Raw genomic sequence first — 20,730 nt, 5'->3', positions numbered from 1 at the left:
TGAAGTTCTTGTGGGATGAAGCTCCCAACACCGCTGTGTACGTTCAAGATAGATGCCCTCATCAAGTGTTGGACTCCAAAACTCCCGAAGAAGTTTTCACCGGTAAGAAACTTGATGTTTCTCATTTTAGAATTTTTGGTAGCCCCGTATATTTTCATGTGCCGAAAGAAAAGAGAAGCAAATTGGATGCATTTGGCCTACAGTGAAACTTTTAAGGCATATAGAATCTATGTGCCTGGTCAAAGAGAAGTGGAGATAAGTCATGATGTCACCTTTGATGAAGATGCTGCCCTTGGGAAGATTAGTAACATTCCTATTCCAAGGAAGGACAAAGAAGCAGATACAGGAAAGCAAGGAGAACCGCAAGATGAGTCGATGCTCGATGTTGAAGGACCAATGGATCCCATTGATCCACCTCCTCATGAGCCCTCCTCCTCAAAGAGGAGACCCTCATGGCTTAGGGAAACTCTCAAAGATGCCGAGAAACATGTTGCACCAAGGGGACATTTCATGAAAGTAAGAATCCGAATAGGTACCAAGGGTACTTAACCGCCATGAGCACCACTGTTCAAACTGAGCCTTGCACATTCGAAGAAGCTGTGAAGCACCAAGTTTGTAAGGATGATATGAATGAAGAGTATGAGTCAATGTTGCAGGAAACGTCCCCACCCCCCGGATCTAACCCCCGAAATGCGATCCGTACGGATGCGTCCAAGAAGTGCCTCCCGAAACGTGGTTCCGAAATTTCGAAATGCGTTTCGGACTGATAATGACGCTTCTTGGAAATTCCGGAAGCGTGTCCTTCCGAAACGTGTTTCAGAATCTCCGAAGCGCGTTTCATACGGCGCTTCGGAGGCCGAATCGTACGGTTCTTGTACGATTTCGTACGCGCTTCGGAGGCCGAATCGTACGGTTCCCGTACGATTCCGTACGTGCTTCGGAAAAGTGCGCCGCGCGGCCTAAAAAAATCAGTTTTTATTTATTTATTTTTATTTTATTTTTTGGTGAGTTTGCTTGTTGGGGGTGGGTCCACCTTGGGTTAGGGTTGAGGAATGAAGGGAATAAAGCCCCCATTCATCCCTCATGGTAATGTTAAATTCTTAAAGTAAAAGTGACATTCTCCTTTATTTTTCATTTTCATCCTTTTACTTAAATTTTTAACATTACCATGAAATGACTCAGGATGTTTGAGAGTGGTTCCAGCCTCATTGGACTTCATATGGAGAAAATAGAATTTCATATTCTGTTCAAAATTTAGTAGACTTAACAGTTTTCAGGAATTCAGGGTCAATGGGATTGTGGCATTTCATTAGATTATATCAAGTATGAAGGTATGTGATTAGCATTTAATCAAGAGCACCAAGCCCTATATGTACCCTAGTGTTGGTGGTGTTAATTGTTGAACTCCTTTGTCACGCCCTTAGCAAAAAATTACCTTTCAATCAAGTCAAAATCATCGATCAAGCATGTTAAGCTTTTTCTACCATATTTTAAGTCTTGAATTAGGTAGTTTGATCAAAATTGGGTAATGTTGACTAATATCCCTAGACAATCGAGGTAGAGGCAAAGGCTAGACAAGAGGAGAAGAATCTAGATTCTAGATGGTTGATGCTCGAATAATTAATCATTAATGTACAATGGATGCTATATCTATCTTGATTTATGCAAAAATATGCATGTTTTCATGTCTTCTACAACTAATTTGGTATTTGGGATGTTTGTTTTGAGTATAAATGCAAAAAAATATAAATATATATATATAGCAGACGCTTCGCTTCCTAGATTTTTGGAAAATGACGCTTCCGCGTCCCTGCTTCCAAAAAACGTCCCCGTTTCGTCCCCGCTTCGTGCAACATTGGTATGAGTCGATTATGAAAAATGATGACTGGGATGTGGTCCCTAGACCTAAGGACAAATCCGTTGTCACCTCGAAATGGCTCTACAAGATCAAGCATGGAGCTGATGGAAGTGTTGAAAAGTTCAAGGTCAGGTTTGTTGCTCGAGGCTTCTCTCAAAAGGAAGGTGTGGACTACGATGAGATATTTGCACCAGTTGCCCGATATACCACCATCTGTTCGATTATAGCCTTTGCTGCCTCGCAAGGATGGAACCTACACCAGATGGATGTCAAAACCGCCTTCTTGCATGGTTCAATTAAGGAGGAAGTCTATGTAAAACAACCCGAGGGGTTCGAAGTTCAAGATCGTTAGACACATGTATGCAGGTTGAAGAAAGCCCTTTATGGGTTGAAGCAAGTGTTGATTTTTAATGTACCTTCGACAAGTGGTTTCCCATGGGTTAGTCTCTACCTAGGGAAAAGTGTCCAAAATAATTCTTTTCTTAAGTGTGACTTTATTGTTAAACACACACATGGGTAGCAACAGAATATGAATGATAAACAGGAGAGTACATTTATTATTAACAAATGATATACATTTATAGTACATGGTGTGACCCTTGGATTCATATTCCAAGTGGTTTCTTGGACTCCTTTGGCTGTTCAACTTCCACACCAACCCTTAGAGGATTAGGTGTCCAACATTCCCCCCCTTAATCCGAAGGGTTATGTATGAGTCCAAGAAGAGAGCTGTAATACAAAATGTGCAAAAATGCATGGTAGCACTAGGTTGAATGTGCTTTCTGAAATGTTGGTATAAAGGGAGGTGGTTTAAGGATGACCACCAACACTGGAACGCTTAGTGCAATTCCTGGAACTCTTCCAAGTCTGGCATGAAGCTCAAGTCTTCTGCTAGAGGAAGTGCTCCTGATGTTTTGAAGAGGGAAACATTCAACCATGAAAGGGAGGTCTCACCCCGCATAAAAGGGAGAACCTCAACCTGAAAAGGGAAGTCTCAACCTGTGATGGTTTAAGGATGACCAACAACTCTGGAATGCTTAATGCAATTCCTGGAACTCTTCCAAAACTGGCAAGAAGTTGAAGTCTTCTGCTAGAGGAAGTGTCCCCAATTCTTTGAAGAGGTATCACTGACTGAAGGCATGCTCAGGGGCATCTTTGTCTCTGGCTACAACTTTGAATTTGGTATGGCAGGTTGTGGCTCAGGCTCGCTTGATGTGACTTTGAAGCTTGTAGATGACCATCATTCCCCCCCTGTTAGATACAAGGTGAGATGATGGAGAAAACTCAACTGCAAGATTGTTCAATACTCTAGAACAAGTTCGGACATATGACTGAAATATCTTCTTGGCTGTTGATGCCCATTGCCAAGAAGCGATCCATCCAAGATGAATCTTTGTTCTTGCAGGAGGTTTGTTTCTGAAGCATCTGTTTGAAGAATGACTGGTTTTATGACAGTGCTTACATGGATGAAGATCAAAACAATGATCTTTCATATGGCCAACTCGGTCACAATGTTGGCATTTCACAATCTATTGCTGTGGAAGAGGGGCAAAATCTGGAACAGCTGGAGGTGAATTGTCATGAAGGAATCCAACACTCTGAAACTGAATGGGCTTTGAGTAGTCTGGAATATGAAAGGACATCTCCTTATCATATCCAAGACCTGTTCTATGCTTGTTGTGTACAACTGCTGCTTCATTGGGTACTAAATCTGAATGAACTATAACATTTTTGTCTTGTTGTTTATGGGAGTCTGTTTCAATCTTCTGAACAGAAACAGGTTCAGAATGATGACTCCACTGTTGTAATTCTGCTTGCTGTAGCTGAGATTCAAGCTGTAAAAATTCAATGTTTTTCTGTGCATTTTGCAGACAGGTTTGGATGTCAAAGAGAGTGTCTTTGTTGACCTTCACCGTGTCTTTAGCAGTAGACAACATTAATGTGCTCAATAGCTCTAAAAAATTATTGGTTCTGGCCATTGTCTCAGCGAAAATGAAGACCTCAAAGGATTTCAACTAGAAATAAATCCCAAGAGATAGAGGTGGAGTTGGGCCCAAAATAGTAAAAAAAATCTGATATATTTCTGCAATCATCTCCAAAATAACATTGTAATTTGACTTTATATGTTTCAATGATTTAAATAGCAGCCATGCACCAACCATGCATCATATATGCGAGCCAACATACCCATACCAAATTATAGTCTTCATAGAAAGATACCAATGAACCATGCACAATCTTTCACTGTACATTGTGAGCTTTAAGATTCCCCATCAAATGCATGAATGTTGGGCTGAATCGAAAGCAAAGCAAGGCATTTGTGGTGTACCCAAAAGTTTTAGCAGCTCTTTGGAGGATGTTGAAGTTGCTCGCCAGGGTTTTGTTTATGACATGCACCCTTCTTCAGCTTCAGTTGAAGGAAGAAAATGCAAGATGCAGGAACCTGCAAAAGGATCAATGCGAATTCCTAGTGCTGCCAGCATGTCGTTTCCAAGGTTGTTCTCGGTCATAAGAAAGTCTTTGCCTCTGGCTTATATGAATACATTGGAACACCTCTATGCTCAGTACAGGGTAGGAAAAATTGGCAAAGAAACCATCATAAGGAATGTCAGAATGATTGTTGGAGATAAGTTGTTGATTGTAGCTATCCAAAGCATTCGAGGCCAGACTAAATGTACACAAATGCTAAACAGAGTGGAGCATGATCCACATTCAATCCTGGATTCTGACAGGCTAAATCTAGATAATGAGTCTACTACATCCACAAATAAGAAAGATCATATGGAGGTGTTTAATGGAGTAGATAGTGTTCCCCTTTCTTTGCTGGCATCCTACACACGGACAATAAATGCATTTCATCAATGAATCAGACCCTTGCAATTAGGCGACAATCCACATCTAGCAAATGTGCCGCAACAATCATACTTCATGGTTTTAGCCATAGTAGAACACATAATAATGGTCCATTGTACAGTGTTGGTGTTTATCTTGCTCTAGAAGATTGCTCCTATCTCAGTGCTTCATTTTCGGATATTGACAAAAATGGTGAACAATGCATATACAGCAGCAGAAATGACCCCTCACTTGCCAAATTTAGTGGTATAAAGGACTGTGCATGGAATTATACTCAGAAATTGAGTTGCAAAGTTTGTCAAAATTCACAGGTCAATCCAGACCCGCACCCAGTTAATTGGGAATGTGAAGAGATACGCGGCAATTAAGGTGCCCAGAACTCTCAACGGTGTTTGCGTTTGCGTTCCCCAATGGACATGACAAAGATGGAGATGCTGGTTATTTTGAAAAACAATGCATAGTGGCACCTTCGAGTAATGGCAAGCAGTCTATTCAACGGAGCAATGGATGTTTCTCTCTCAGGATCTTCGGTCTTCTGGGTGGAACTCCGATGGCTGAAATCAATCAGGGAATCTCCCGACTCCCACTCAACCTCTTCGCCTTCTCCTCTTTCTCCTTGAATAGTGCTAACAAGGATACACCGGATACCTTAACAACTTTAAACCTAGCCCCAGGAATATCTCCCACGGCATACCCCTTTCGCCCAGATCTGGTGATCAACACCTTGTCATTTTCTTCAATGTAGTTCAAACAACCATCGTTGGGAACAAAAGCAACAATCTTCTTTCCATTCTTAATAAGTTGAACTCTTGCACACTTCCTAATGGCGGAGTTGCGACTGAAACAAGAGTGCAAGCTCAAGGAAATACTAGAGAAATAATATCAAATGCACACTTGCCTGATATGAATTCTGTTACCTCTCAAAGCTTGCAGCAGCAGGAAATCGGTCATTTTCTTAGTTTGCCTAACAGAAGCTCTAGTTCTGGGTCATTGATTTCAAGCTGTAATCCATTGAACCAAAGCCAGGGAAATCCCCTTATGCACAATACATTTTCTTTGGTAAATGCTCAACGTGCAAACTTACCTACAGTTAGTGCCTGTGGTGTCGGAGCAAATAACGCTGACAAGCTGACCCAATGAGCGCTGACAAGCTGACCAGAATTATTACAGAGAAATGGCTAAGTGAAACGACTGAGCAGATTTAGAATGGCAGGACAGAAATGGCCACAAATAATGCCGAGTGAAGGAGCGTTTCTCTGCGCAGCAATGAAATAGGAGAATACTGGCAACGCATGCTGATATAAAACATTTGAATTTGCAGACCTAGGACGCCAATTTTTACTATTTCAGGATTATGGGTAGAGGTGCAGGACTGACATGCACATAAAGGCCATAGAAAAAGCTCACATAAACAAGTGGCTCATACTTGAGCAAGGCAGCAGATTGCCAGCTCTGATACCATGTTAAACACACACATGGGCAACAACAAAATATGAATGATAAACAGGAGAGTACATTTATTATTAACCAATGATATACATTTATAGTACATGGTGTGACCCTTGGATTTATATTCCAAGTGGTCTCTTGGACTCCTTTTGGCTGTTCAGTTTCCACACCAACCCTTAGAGGATTAGGTGTCCAACATTTATAAAGTGAAAGTGACTTTATAAGTGGTAAAGTCAATGTTAAATTATAAAGTGAAAAGTGACTTTAGACATAAAGTACAATGTGGGTACTTTATTTAATGGGTGAGTTAAAAAATAGAAAGTGAGAATTAAATGCACATTTATTCTCATCCCTTGATCTAAATGAATCTGAGCCATTAGATCTTAGGGTTGCCCAAAAGTCATTTAGGGAAACAAAAGGGGGAAAAGAAAAGAGAGACTGTATTCATTCTTCATGAGCAGATTGGAGAAAGGAGGTTGAGAGCTGGAGAAAAGATCTGAAAGAGAAATTTGTTGCAGCAAGCTGAAGGGGTGATTTCTAGGCAAAGTTGGGCATGGAAATCAAGACATAGAAGACAATAGAAGGTACAGTATGAACAACATTGAATGCTGTGAGTTGCACGCTTTTTGAGAGAAGATTTTTTTTTTTGAAAAAAATATCTATAGAGTCCATACAGTGGTACAAAAATCCATACAGTTAGTACAGAGTCTGTATAGTTGTATCCATATAGTACATATTTTCAGCTTCAAGTGGGCATAGAAATCAAGGCAAAGTGGGCACAGTTTTCAAGGAGTTTTGGGCTGAAGAGATAAGTTGTATTTTGTTGTTTTGTTTTGTCTGCAAATGTATTTTTCCTGAACTTGAAAGATAAATAAATTTGAAGAGCTCTCTAACAGGTTTTCCCCGGAGAAGATTGAAGGGGTTTTGCCTGGGTCTAAGTTGACCAAAAATCTGTGTGTATTTTTATGTGTGTTGCTGGTCTAGTTATGTCCATATTTATTTTCAGCATGTGTTGACAGTCCCATGTGTTTTAATCTGAAAATTTCATTTCCAGAATTCTATATGTTGAATGTATGTTTATGGGAAAGGGCATTTAACTGAATGGGAGTGATAAGGTGAAATTAAAACCGGGTTGGGATTGCAGGAAAATTTTTTTAGTCATCAAATTTCAACATGGTATCAGAGCTACAGGCTGAAAATTGCAGTTTGAACAACAGACAGTAGTTTGGGACAACAAACAGTGGTTTGGACAACAAACTGAATTTTTGGACAACAAACTCAGTTTGGACCAATGTTTTTAAACTCTGACTCCGACATCGACTCGGCCGAGGGTCGACTCGGACTCGGACTCCGACTTAGTATCAACTCGGCCGGCTCGATTTCAGTGACTCGGTCGTTGTAAAAACTACATTAAATATATATATATATATATATATATATATATATATATATATATATATATATATATATATATATATATATAGATATACATATATTTATTTATTTATTTATTATAAAAAAACATAATTTTAAAGATTTTCATTCATATTTCCAAACTAGTGTTACTTGGGAGTGGGAGCGACATTTTCAGAAGCTCCCGGTTTGGGAGCGAATCCCGGAGTGTTTTTTATATAATATATATATTTTTTATATTTTGATACATATATGTCAACAAAAACATGTAGAATAATGAATTAGATATAAAAAACATAAAAAAACATAGATTGAACCATATAACAACAATCATCTAGAAGTTATAATCTTCATCAACCACGTCCACAAGTTAGTAACATAGTAACATACAACATATTGAGTCTCATGATTCATCAATCTTAAAGTTTCAAGCTTTCAAAATTCAATATATAACATTTATCATCATTGATCACCAAAGTTGTACTTGTAAGCTAAGTGTAACCATTACAACAAATAATATCTAACATGAAATGAAATGTTATAAAATGAAATGAAATGAAACAACTTTCAACTTTCATGAAGCATCATATTCATAATTCATTACTAATGAGTTATAATTGCCAACTTCAAACTTAAATTGTTATATATTGTTTAAAAAAATATCATAATAAATATGAAAGAGTCAATAGTTATAAAAGCTACTAGAAACTAGAAAAGAGAAGTAAATCTATTATCTATTTCTTATGCTTGGGCCTCTTGCCACCACGAGAAATGTCTAATTTTTTAGTCTTGTTGGAAAATCAAGATCTTTGTCATTAATATCACCCTCTAAGCATTAATATCCAGAGGTATCTTTGTCATTACCTCTATATTTATATAGGGATCTTTGTCATTAATATCACCCTCTAAGCATTAACATAAGATAGAAAAAGCATAGCATGTCAAGTCAAGATTTTGTTTGAGTGATGCGTACATTTTTAGGAGGGTCACGATAGAGGAGTTCGACAACCAATGTCACTAACATCAAGGTACATAGAGGGATTGGTGCTCTTGATTAAATACGAGTTCCATACCCTAATACATGACAAAATTCAATGGAAGCATTGCAATCGCCCAATCTTGAAATCATGAAAAACTGATAAGTTTGCTGGATTTTGAATGAAATCTAAAATTCTACTTTCTCCATATGAAATCCAATGAGGCCAGAACCACTCTCAAACATCCTAAGTCATTTCATGGTAATGTTAAAAATTTAAGTAAAATGATGAAAATGAAGATTAAGGAGACATTCTCCTTAATCTTCATTTTCATCCTTTTACTTTAAGAATTTAACATTACCATGAATAGCATATCAATACTAGGGCCTAGACTTGATCATTAAGCTGCCCCACTCAAAAATTATTTGTTTCTTTAAAAAAAAATTGCATTTCAAACATTACTAAAAAAAATTTTGTAAAAAAGGCAAAACGCTCCCGAAAAGGCAGGGAGCGAAATTTTTTTTAGGGAGCGCGCTCCCGACCTGCTCCCGAGTCACTCCCGCCCTGAGCGCAGATTGGGAGCGGGATCGAGGGGGGCGGGGCGCTCCCCCGCAACACTGTTCCAAACACACAACATTAGAATATAGATAGAAGACAACATATGATCAAAGCAGGCTCATGTATATATCCATTATATCAAAATGGCACCCAGTTCACTGTCTAATACATACATGATGATGATATAGAGAATTGAGATCAAAACAAAAACACATAACAAATGATGCAAGATATTCTGATTATTATAACACAAAAAATTGAATCCAAAAATTTGCACAGTAAGGATGAAATTGCTTTTTTATTTATTAAGCAGTATCAGTTTGTTCATCCACTTCAAGTGGCTTTATTAACTTACCCTTAATCTCCATGTTCTATTTTGGATGTCCGGTTAATCCTTGAATTCTGTTTTGGAGGAAAAGGAGGATGCATAGAGAAAAACATTTTTGTGCATGGGACATAAACTGTGCCTATTGCATGATGCATCAAAGGAGTGGATGCCACATTATTCTATAAAACTTAGGCATTGTTGATGATATTTCATGGATCAGAACAACTATTGTAGAAGGTGTGGTGACAAGAAGGAGAAAATGAACAAATTATTGGATTTATAATTATATTAATTTGTACTTCATCGAACGGAGAGATTCTTCTATTACTATAATTATGTTTGTCTCTAAATTTCCTTTAGGCTTAAAATTGACACCTTTGTGTCAATACTTTTCAAAGGAGGAGATGTGAAAGGTCGTGGTCTTTGTGAGGTCAGTGGGATTTGGTGATGTGCTAAATGCAGCTAGTTAATTGACACTTCTGCAACAAATATTGTAACTAACACTTTTGCTAGCAAATATTGATGTCTGAATTGTGTTTTAGAAGCTATACATTTTGCAAGGTGAAACTCAGTTTTCTATGGGATTCAATTTCCGATTCTGTAGGCTCCTGGTCTATCATTTGTGATTCAAATAGCCAATAATCAGAAAGTTCGTTTGCATGTTAAAATGTCACACTGAATTCATTTTTCGAAAGAACATTGAATCTTTTGATTGATGATACTTAAGTTATTCCAAGCAATTCATCCGGATTCTGTAGACTGGGCCTCTTTTTCTAACTCGACTGAGTTAACGCTGGCTCGGCTGAGCCGGCCGGGTTAATACTGAGCTGGCCGAGTTGTTAGACAACTCGGCCGGCTCGGTATTAACCTGGCCGACCGAACCGAATCCAAGGCTAGCAACTCGGCCGGCTCGGTATTAACCAAGCCGACCGAACCGAATCCAAGGCCGAGTCAATATTTTTTGGCATGGCTCGAACCAACTTGGCCGAGTTGGTTCCGAGCCGGCCGGTTTTGAAAACAGTGGTTTGGACAGCAAACCGATATTTTGGGACAACAAGGTGAAATTTCACACGGATTGAACTTTTGGGACATCAAGGTGAAATTTCACACGGACTGAACTTTTGGGACATCGAGGTGTGCTAGAAAGTTCATTTCTCCATTTTTTTGGTTTTGTAAATTTGGACAGCAGTCACGGCCATGTTCTTAAGGATAGAGGACAGACTGGATGGGATATCCAACTATGCTGTTTGGAAGGACATAATTCAGATAGTGTCTGTGGAGGTAGCAGTTTGGGACATAGTGCGGCAAGTGGTTGTACCTCCTACTGTTGCAGATGAACTTGCTGAATTCACAAAAAATAATGCAAAGGCAAAAAGGATTTTGATGGACAGTTTGAAGGATCATGTGGTTCCTCAGGTGAGAGGAAACACATATGCATATCAAATGTGGACAGCTCTAACCACTCTTTATCAGAGTACCAATGAGAGTAGGAAGATGGTACTCAAAGAACAATTGAAGAACATTAGGATGACAAAGGCTGAAAGTGTAGTTCATTATCTTGGCAGGGTCAAACAGGTAAGTGATGATTTGACTGCTATTGGTGAGGTAGTTGCACCCACAAAGTTAGTCAGGATAGTTGTAGCGGGACTTCCTAAGTCTTGGGAGGTCTTTGGAGATGCTATTACCTCTAGGGAGAATCTTCCCAATTGGGACAGATTCTGGGATGATTGTGTGCAGCATGAGATATGGAAGACTGGCAGTGGTGGGGTGAAGATAGAAGATGAGGAGGATGTAGCCTTGACAGCCAGGGGGAAGAACAAAGGGAAGGCCAAGAAAGGGGCCTCATCAGATGGGGCTAAGGGAAAGGAGAAGAAGAAGAAGAAAGATATGGATATGTCCAAAGTCAAATGTTGGGCATGTCAGAAGATGGGACACTATGCTGCTACATGTCCTGAGAGGAAGAACAAGGGGAAGAAGGGTACTGCAGCTTCAGCAGAGGTGGAGCAGTTTGCTTCACAGTTTGACCAGGACTTTGCATTTATTACTTCTACATCTAGTAGGAGTACATCATCCGATGTGTGGTACATAGACAGCGGGGCTTCCTGCCATATGACAGGTGCACAAGAGTTCTTTTCAGAGCTTGCAGAGAGGGCACTTGATATTGAGATTGTACTAGGAGATGACCGCATTGTGAGAGCTGTTGGTGTGGGGACTGTGACCTTTGAGAGGGAGTCTTTGCCTCCTTTGAAGGTCATGGATGTTTTGTATGTTCCGGGGATGAAGAAGAACTTGATTTCAGTGTCTGCTATGGAGGAGAAGGGGTTTGACGTCACTTTCTCAGGAGGGCAAGTATTGATGCATCCCATGGGAGCTTCCATCACTTCAGCCAAAGTGATTGGAGTCTGCTCTGGGAAGCTATATAGGTTTATTTTTCAGTCGGCAGGAGCATTGGTGAGTAGCACATCTGGTAGCACTCACACTAGTACCACCAACAGTAGAGACTTGTGCGAGTTATGGCACCAGAGGATGGCACATATGCATCATGGAGCTTTGAGAGTACTGAGGGAGATCACTATTGGAGTTCCTGATTTCAGTGTTGAGCATTATGAGGTCTGCAGAGGGTGTGATTTGGGCAAGTACACCAAGTTACCATTCCTAGCGAGTGACAACAAATCTACAGGTATACTAGACTTGATTCATACTGATGTTAGTGGTTGTATGTCTCATGTGTCTTTGGATGGTTATGAGTATTATGTTATATTCAGTGATGACTACTCTAGGAGGACTTGGATATATTTCCTAAAGACCAAGGGTGAGGTCTTCAGTCGCTTTAAAGAGTTCAAAGCTCTTGTGGAAAAGTAGACAGGTAGGAAGATTCGGGTCTTGAGGTCAAACAATGGTGGTGAGTACACCGATGGTGGGTTTTCTGACTTCTGTGCATAGGAGGGCATTAGGAGAGAGTTCACGGTTCCTTACAACCACCAGCAAAATGGGGTGTCTGAAAGGAAGAACAGAGCTATTGTTGTGGCTGCTAGAGCGATGATTCATGATCAGGGATTGCCTTTGTTTTTGTGGGCTGAGACCTGCAATACTGCTGTTTATCTTCAGAACAGGAGTCCTCACAGAGTATTGGGGAATATGACTCTGGAGGAGGCTTTCACTGGAGAGAAGCCTAATGTGGCACATCTTTGTATCTTTGGGTGTCTTACATATTTTATATCCCCAAGGAGCAGAGGATGAAGCTGGAACCCATGGCAGAGAAGGGTATCTTTATGGGTTACAACGAGACTTCGAAGGCCTATCAGATCTTCATTCCTTCTAAATGGGGAGTGGTGATTGGGAGGGATGTGAAGTTCGAGGAGGAGAGGGCCTATCGAAGATCACGGGAATATGATGAGAGAGAGTCACAGACTTCTTCTCAGCAGGGAGGTCAAGTATAGGGAGCAGGACCTCAAGGTTCTGGATCGACTGGTACAGGAGGTACTTCAGTGTCAGTGACATCTGGGGCACCAGTGGCGAGTTCGCCGAGCACTTCTTTAGGAAGTCCACTGGTACAGAGTTCACGTGGCACTTCAGTTGACACAGGCATAGGTGCCAGTACAGGTTCTTCAAGGACAGGTGCTGGTACAAGCACACCAGGGTCAGTTGGCAGACCTTCAGGTTCACCAAACTGGGGGGCGGAGGATGATGTTCCCTATGGGGAAGCTTCTTCAGGGAAGATGAGGCCCAAGTGGCTTCAAGGCACCATGAAGGAAGCAGAGTCTGTTGGTCCTCCAAAGAGGGTGAACAGGGAGAGTGTTCCACCTGAGCGGTTTTGTAGTTATGTAGCCAAGGCTACCAGCATTGTTGACTCTGAGCCTACTAGCTATGAGGAGGCTGTCAGCCAGGAGGTATGGAGAGAGGCTATGGTGGAGGAGTATGCCTCTATCATTAAGAACAATGTCTGGGAAGTGGTTCCTAGGCCTGAGGGCAAGTCAGTTGTGACTTCTAGGTGGCTCTACAAGATCAAGCATGCTGCGAATGGCAACATTGAGAAGTTCAAGGCGAGGTTTGTGGCTAAAGGGTTCTCACAGATAAAGGGAGTTGATTATGATGAGACCTTTGCTCTTGTAGCTTGGTACACTTCTATCCGATTCCTTATTTCTATTGCTGCAAAAATGGGTTGGCAGATCCATCAGATGGATGTGAAGACCGCATTTCTGAACGAAGTTATAGAGGAGGAGGTGTATGTTGAGCAGCCACAGGGCTTTGAAGTACTTGGGCGAGAGACCCATGTATGTCGGTTTAGGCGAGCACTCTACGGACTTAAGCAAGCTTCGAGAGCTTGGTATTCGAGGATTGATACTTACTTGCAGCAGATGGGTTTCACAAAGAGTGATGCAGATCCGAACCTATACTACATTGTTGTAGGGGATGATCCATTCATTTTTGTGTTGTATGTTGGTGACTTGTTCATTACTGGGGCAGAGAGATTGATTAGTGGTTGCAAGGAGGATCTTGCAATGGAGTTCGAGATGAAGGACATTGGTCTGATGCATTACTTTTTGGGGCTTGAGGTGTGGCAGGAGGAGGGGCATATCTTTCTGGGGCAGGGGTAGTTTGCTGTGGATGTGTTGAGAAGATTTCACATGGCAGACTGTAGACCCATGCCTACACCTATGATCACCAACTGGAAGAAGCTTCATGCTTTAGATTCTAGTTTGGTGAATCCCACATTGTATAGGCAGCTTATTGGGTCCTTGATGTATTTGGTCAACATTAGGCAGATATATGCTTTGCAGTGAACACACTTAGCCAGTTCATGATTGAGTCCAGGAAGGTGTGAAAATTCTATTACTACAACAACTGATTTATTTTACCTACTTATTTTCCCAATAAGTTATTTATGAAAATCCTTCAGTAAACATTAAAATAAATTCTGCTGCAGATATCACACCATAATACAGAGACAAACACATGCACAAGAATTAACACATTGACACAAATATTTTGGACAACAGTCGTTGGAAAAACCCAATGTGGGAAAATCGGTGCAACAAGGGAGGATTTTATTATTCAGCAATTCTTCAGTACAACTGGGTGCCAAACTGGCTTACCCAACAGAGAGAAAATTCTCCAGCACTTCTCCTAGTCTCAGCGTCAGTCTCGCTGATATTTGCGTAGCTCCCAGACCCTCTATGTCAGTGCCTGCCTCTCTGCGTTAGCACTGGGCCTCTCTGCGTCACCCCCGCAGGCCCTCCAGTGACTGCACAGTCTGTTGCTTTTACGTCTGCATGAGAGGCTCTGCGTCTGCCTCTCCAACCTCTGCGCTGATCTTCTGGTGTTGTTCCCGACTCTCTGTTCCGTATTCGTTGCTTCCTGCTGCTCTCCAAACCACTAGTTCGAATTTCTTAGCTAACCTTGCTCCAGATATCGAACTGACTGGTCTCCCTAAGTGTGTTCTCCAACTGACTCTCAAGCCTCTTCTTATACTTTTCTTGTTGGTCCATCAACGGACGAGATTAAATCTCTAATCAACGGCTAAGATTAGATTTGGCTTGATCCATGACTTTTGGAACCTTCTAACCCAGTTTTATGGTAATACCCATTAATATTTTATTTTTCCTAAGTTTAGACTTAGGAACTCTATTAAAAATATTAATTATTTTAATATCTCCCAAACCGTGTACAATCTGTCCAAACCATTTCTGGGTCTTGGAGATCTCATGTGCTAATTAGCCTCACCACCAATTTTCATGGCTAGAGCACATCCGATGCTACCCCAAATCAACAGAAAGTGCACTGGGTAGCTGCAGAGCACATTCTTCGCTACTCGCAGGGGACTATTGATTATGGTCTGGACTATAGGCGGGGAGATGGAGTGAGGTTGGCAGGTTACACAAATTCAAATTTGGCAGGCTGTGCTTCTGACAGGAAAAGCACTTCAGGGTGTTGCTTCGGATTAGGTTCGACAGTTGTGTCGTGGTTCAATCGAAAGCAAAAGTCAGTTGCTTTGAGCTCTTCTGAGGCTGAGTATATGGTTGCTAGTCAGGCTAGTTGTGAGGTCATTTGGCTTTGCAAGTTGTTGTATGGCCTATTTGATCAGGAGTTGAGACCGACGGTTATTCACTGTGATAATCAGAGTTGCATTAAACTCACGAAGAATCCAGTGTTTCATGACAGGTCAAAACACATTGACATCAGATATCATTTCATCAGGGACTATGTTCAAAAGGGGGCAGTGAAGCTGGAGTATATATCAACAAATGAGCAGGTGGCTGATGTTCTCACGAAGTCTTTGCCAAGAGGCAAGTATGTCCATTTCAGGGACAAAATGGGTGTGTTGAGAAACACTTTCCTCAGTAAGAGGGAGGGTTGATTTTTACTGTACCTTGGACAAGTGGTTTCCCATGGGTTAGTCTCTACCTAGGGAAAAGTGTCCAAAATAATTCTTTTTTAAGTGTGACTTTATAAAGTGAAAGTGACTTTATAAGTGGTAAAGTCAATGTTAAATTATAAAATGAAAAGTGACTTTAGACATAAAGTACAATGTGGGTACTTTATTTAATGGGTGAGTTAAAAAATAGAAAGTGAGAATTAAATGCACATTTATTCTCATCCCTTGATCTAAATGAATCCGAGCCATTAGATCTTAGGGTTGCCCAAAAGTCATTTAGGGAAACAAAAGGGGGAAAAGAAAAAAGACACTGCATTCATTCTTCATGAGTAGATTGAGAAAGGAGGCTAAGAGCTGGATAAAAGTTTTGAAGGAGAAATTTGTTGCAGCAAGCTAAAGGAGTGATTTCTGGGCAAAGTTGGGCATGGAAATCAAGGCATAGAAGACAATAGAAGGTATAGTACGAACAACATTGAATGTTGTGAGCTGCACGTCATTCTAGAGAAGTTTTTGAAAAAAAATTGGAAAAAAATCTGTACAATCGTATCCGTACAATACATATTTTCAACTTCAAGTGGGCATGATTTTCAAGGAGTTTTGGGCTGAAGAGATAAGTTGTATTTTGCTGTTTTGTTTTGTTTGCAAATGTATTTTTCCTGAACTTGAAAGATAAATAAATTTGAAGAGCTCTCTAATAGGTTTTCCCCGAAGAAGATTGAAGGGGTTTTGCATGGGTCTAAGTAGACCAAAAATCTGTGTGTATTTTTATGTGGGTTGCTGGTTTGGTTATGTGCATATTTATTTTCAGCATGTGTTGATAGTCCCATGTGTTTTAATCTGAAAATTTGATTCCCAGAATTCTATATGTTGAATGTATGTTTATGGGAAAGGGAATTTAACTGAATGGAAGTGATAAGGTGAAATTAAAATCGGGTTGGGATTGCAGGAAACTTTTTTTAGTCATCAAATTTCAGCAGGGTGTGAGACCGAGAGGCTAGAGGGCCGAAGTTTCTAGAGAGCAGAGGATCGAGAGGAGGTGCAGCGCAGTCCCAACAATAGTGACGCAGTAACTGCGTGGGTGTGACGCAGTACTGCGCTGAGATTGTGTAGAGACAGCACAGAGGCTCATCTCCAGTGCAGATCAGTGCCAAATTTCCTAGTGATAGGGTGAGATCATCTCACTATCTTTTTGTCCAGTTAGATCTCTGTATAGGATTGCCAGTTTGGGCATCCGAAGAATTGTACTCAGAAATTACTGCATAATAATTCAAACCTCCGAAGAATTGTACTCAGAAATCACTGCATAATATTTCAAACCCTTAGCTGTTGCGCCGGTTTTCTCACATTGGGTTTTTCTGGGGACATTTGTCCAAAAACAATGGTGTCACTTGTGTGTGCTATTTCTTTCTTGCTCAGTTCTTGTTTCCGCATATTATTTAAGTTGTGAAGGCTGCAGTTGTATTTATTTCGATGTTTACTGTATAATACTATAAATAACTTGATTCAGTAGGAGAAATATAATCAGTTGCTGCAGTAGTGATTCGGGGATTCCGAATTTTCACATGGAGTACCTCCCAAACTACCAAAAATCAACACACATGTTTGGGTTGGGCCTGGAACTGTTGCCCCAGAGGTTGACGCAGCTAAAAAAACGTTAAAAGCATATCATGGCCACAAGCAAGAAACAAAAGAAAAGAATATCATAAAATGCAAAAGAGAGCTATATAAAATATTGACCACAACACACTAAATATATAAAATATTAGAGAGTTATATGGGTGGAATCAAATTCTTTTCTGGAATTTAAAGTGCCCTGTGATGAAGTTGTGCACATATATCTATAAGGAAGCACTAGTCTTATGTCAAAGTGGTAAGTATGACCCCATTCAATCCTTGCTATAGATTAAATGTCTCCCTTTAAAGCTATAAAAGACTAGTGATAGACACAACCCATGTGATCCTTTCGAGACAGAATAATGACTGTTATTCATGGTAGTATTGCAATTAAGAAGGGGAAATAAAAAAATGCCTCAATTTTCTCATAGCAAAGACAATCTGGATGCCTCGTTTTATCTTCAGAATCCATCTTCTGGCCTTATTATATATTTATGCTTGGGGCTGCTTTCCAGTTTCTGATAAAATTAAATAAGTAGATAAATGTGAGTGAATTTTAAAAAGTTAAAAAGTAGTTAATCTAATTTCCTTTGCACTAAATAATATATTCTAAGGCAATGTCTCTGTTCTGGACAGCATTTTTAAGTAAGGGACTGAATACAAGTTAAATTTTCAATTTCAAGTTTCACCACGATCTTATATTATTTCCAAACTTATCTATAAATTTGGATGACAATAAGATATCACTTGCACACACCAGTTTAGAATTATATATATTGATAACTATGTAGTAAAAATCATAATTAAGGTTTTAAAGGATACACGGAACTTGTCATTTGGACTTCGAAGTAGCTAATAGTACTTGAAATTTGTGTTTTCTCTATTAAAATTAGAATAGTGATTTGAATAGCAAAGTTCCGTCTGAAAACATTTTTTGCAAAGTTATCTTAACCTTCATTTATGTGCAAATGGTGAGTGGTGCATGTTATTTGGTAGTTTTCTTAATTATTTTTTATATCCACTGTCTTTCAGTTTTGTTCAGGTGAATTTCATTTCATTTCACTCCATGTTCTGAGTTTTTACATGTTTAATCTTTTCATTCACAGGTATTGGATATGCACTTGCAAAAGAATTCTTAAGTGCTGGTGATAATGTGATAATATGTTCAAGATCAGGCATGTCCTTTTTCTTTTCCATGTTTTTTGAATCTTTTGATATTCTTGAGAATTTGCAAATGTTGCTTGTGGAATTCCCAAAATCAACTTGTCAAGTATTCTTGTGATTTTTGTAGAATCACATAAAATAGTTATATGGAAATGTTCTAGATTGTTTGCATTGAACAATTGCACATTTCTTTCTTGCTTATTATATATAGCCTCCAAAATCCTTGTGATATAACATATGGTTCAATTATAGCAAATGCCAACATTTTATCCAAAGTTGATGGAGGTTCAAGTAAAATTTCAAACCCATTTTCTGTAATTTCATGCTATGGAAACCATGGAAATAGAACTAGGTTAGTTCAAAACCCTATAAACTGAAAACACTACAGTAGATATCAACCATCATTAAGGCTTTTCCATGGCTGTTGGTGTGCTTATTGAGTGGACAAACTTTTTCACATATAAAAAAAATTACAAAACAACCCAGTAAGGATCATGAAAGCTTTAAACAGAGTCCATTGATGCCATTGGTTTGCTAATCATTGCATTTAATGGATTTGACATTAATAGGGCTTAGGAGCCAGGCCTTGGACATGTAAATTTACAAGCTCAAAGAAAGAAGAAATGGTTACGAGGATGAACATGCAGTGCATGCCAACTCAATCAAATCATGGGAGTATGATGCTCAAGTCATGTAGTTTCGATGTAGTGGATATTCATGCATCTCCAGGGAAAGTTATATAGCTTCCTTGTAAGCCAGATGATCAAGACCCTATCTTAAAGGTCAACACTGTATCTTCATCCCCTGTCCTATCAGATAGCTTCCTTGTAAGCCATATGATCAAGACCCTACCTTAAAGGTTAATGTTGTATCTTCATCACCTGTCCTATCGATGGGGATACACTGGTTAACCTAAGTCCAAAGCTGTTAAATTTTGGTATTTTCTATGCTTAGAGCAATTTACTTCAATTTTTCATATTACCCCAATGTCAATATTTAAATTAGCAGTCACATCAACTTGATAGTAAAGTGCAGATAGAACATAAACATAAACAGTAGAAGACAAGCCAAGACAAGAGGAGACAAGATGTGGCACCAGCCAGGGACAAACCCCAATGTGGGAAAACCCTTGATCAATTCTTCTTATATTCTTCAATAGTTCAGCAGAGAGAGAGTTAGTACAAATATTCAAATCTTAGATTTTATGACAGCAACAGAAAGTACATCATTATGACGGTCTTCAATCATTAAGAGTGCCATAGCATATCCTGATGCAACATTCCTTCAATTGCTAGCTGCTCCAGCAATTCTGGTTAGGGAACAATATGCAGCCCTAAACTCCCTTGACTGTGATGAATGGCTGATCTGATAAGGGCACCTGAAGCTGTCCTAAACTTCCTTCATAGTCTTCAAACAGTCCTAAGAGAGAAGCCCTAAGTAATCCTTCCTATGGTGCTATGGCCGGTCGCCTAGCACATAGCAACACTGTAATAAATGTCCTTAAAACATCATCAACGCAGCAGCCCTTTCCAGCATCTAACTGTGTACATGTGCTGATCTATGGAGCAGATCTCTTCAATACATTCCTTCAATGACTGTGGCTTATCAACCTAGCAAATAGTCCTTAAATCATAACTAGAACAACTTCCTTTATTATGCTGTTACCTACAGCAAGTATGTTGTCTATCCAGGCATCTTAATGTTGTGTTAAGACACTTTCTTGTTGCGTTCTAGGGCTACTTCTGCTGCAGCTTAGGGTATTTACTTCACTGTGTATTAGGGCTCCATTGACAGCGGTTTTAGGCTTCCTTGTGACTGCAGATTTAGGGCCTCTCTAGACAGTGAATTAGTGCAAACTGTTTCCTGCGTATTGGAGCTTCTTCTTGACAGCAATTAGGACTTCCCTTGACTGTGTCCTAGTCTGCTTTATGACTACGGTTAGGGCCTCCCTTAAGTGTAGATTAGAGCTCTTTTTTCAGCTGCTTAGATGATCTGAAAATGGGGCTCTTAGGCTTCTTGTCTAACTTACAAGAACCTCTCCCATTTCCAAAGCTTTAAATTTTCCCAAGTCTATTTGATCAACCAATGCGGAAATAAGAAATTCTTAAAAATATGGGTGTATGCTTGTATTTGTTTTCAG

At 39.8% G+C, this 20,730-nt stretch overlaps 1 protein-coding gene and 1 pseudogene across 2 annotated transcripts in view; both read left to right on the top strand.

Annotated features, from left to right (window-relative positions):
• Positions 1-20,730, top strand: part of LOC149232033 (chlorophyll(ide) b reductase NOL, chloroplastic-like) — a 444,638-nt gene that overhangs the window by 9,663 nt on the left and 414,245 nt on the right. For both annotated transcript variants that reach the window (XM_089379335.1, XM_089379334.1), the window contains exon 2: positions 18,533-18,601. In XM_089379335.1, coding sequence (XP_089235461.1) covers positions 18,533-18,601 — 69 coding nt within the window. The remainder of the gene's footprint in view (positions 1-18,532; positions 18,602-20,730) is intronic.
• LOC149232034 (uncharacterized) lies at positions 4,088-5,079 on the top strand (annotated as a pseudogene).

Source organism: Pinus tabuliformis, chromosome J (assembly GCF_031772625.1).
Source record: "Pinus tabuliformis cultivar Carrire ecotype Pingquan chromosome J, CPIR1, whole genome shotgun sequence".
Classification (NCBI taxonomy): domain Eukaryota; kingdom Viridiplantae; phylum Streptophyta; class Pinopsida; order Pinales; family Pinaceae; genus Pinus; species Pinus tabuliformis.
Note: the sequence above shows the minus strand (reverse complement) of the source record. Positions and strands in the feature narration are given on the sequence as shown.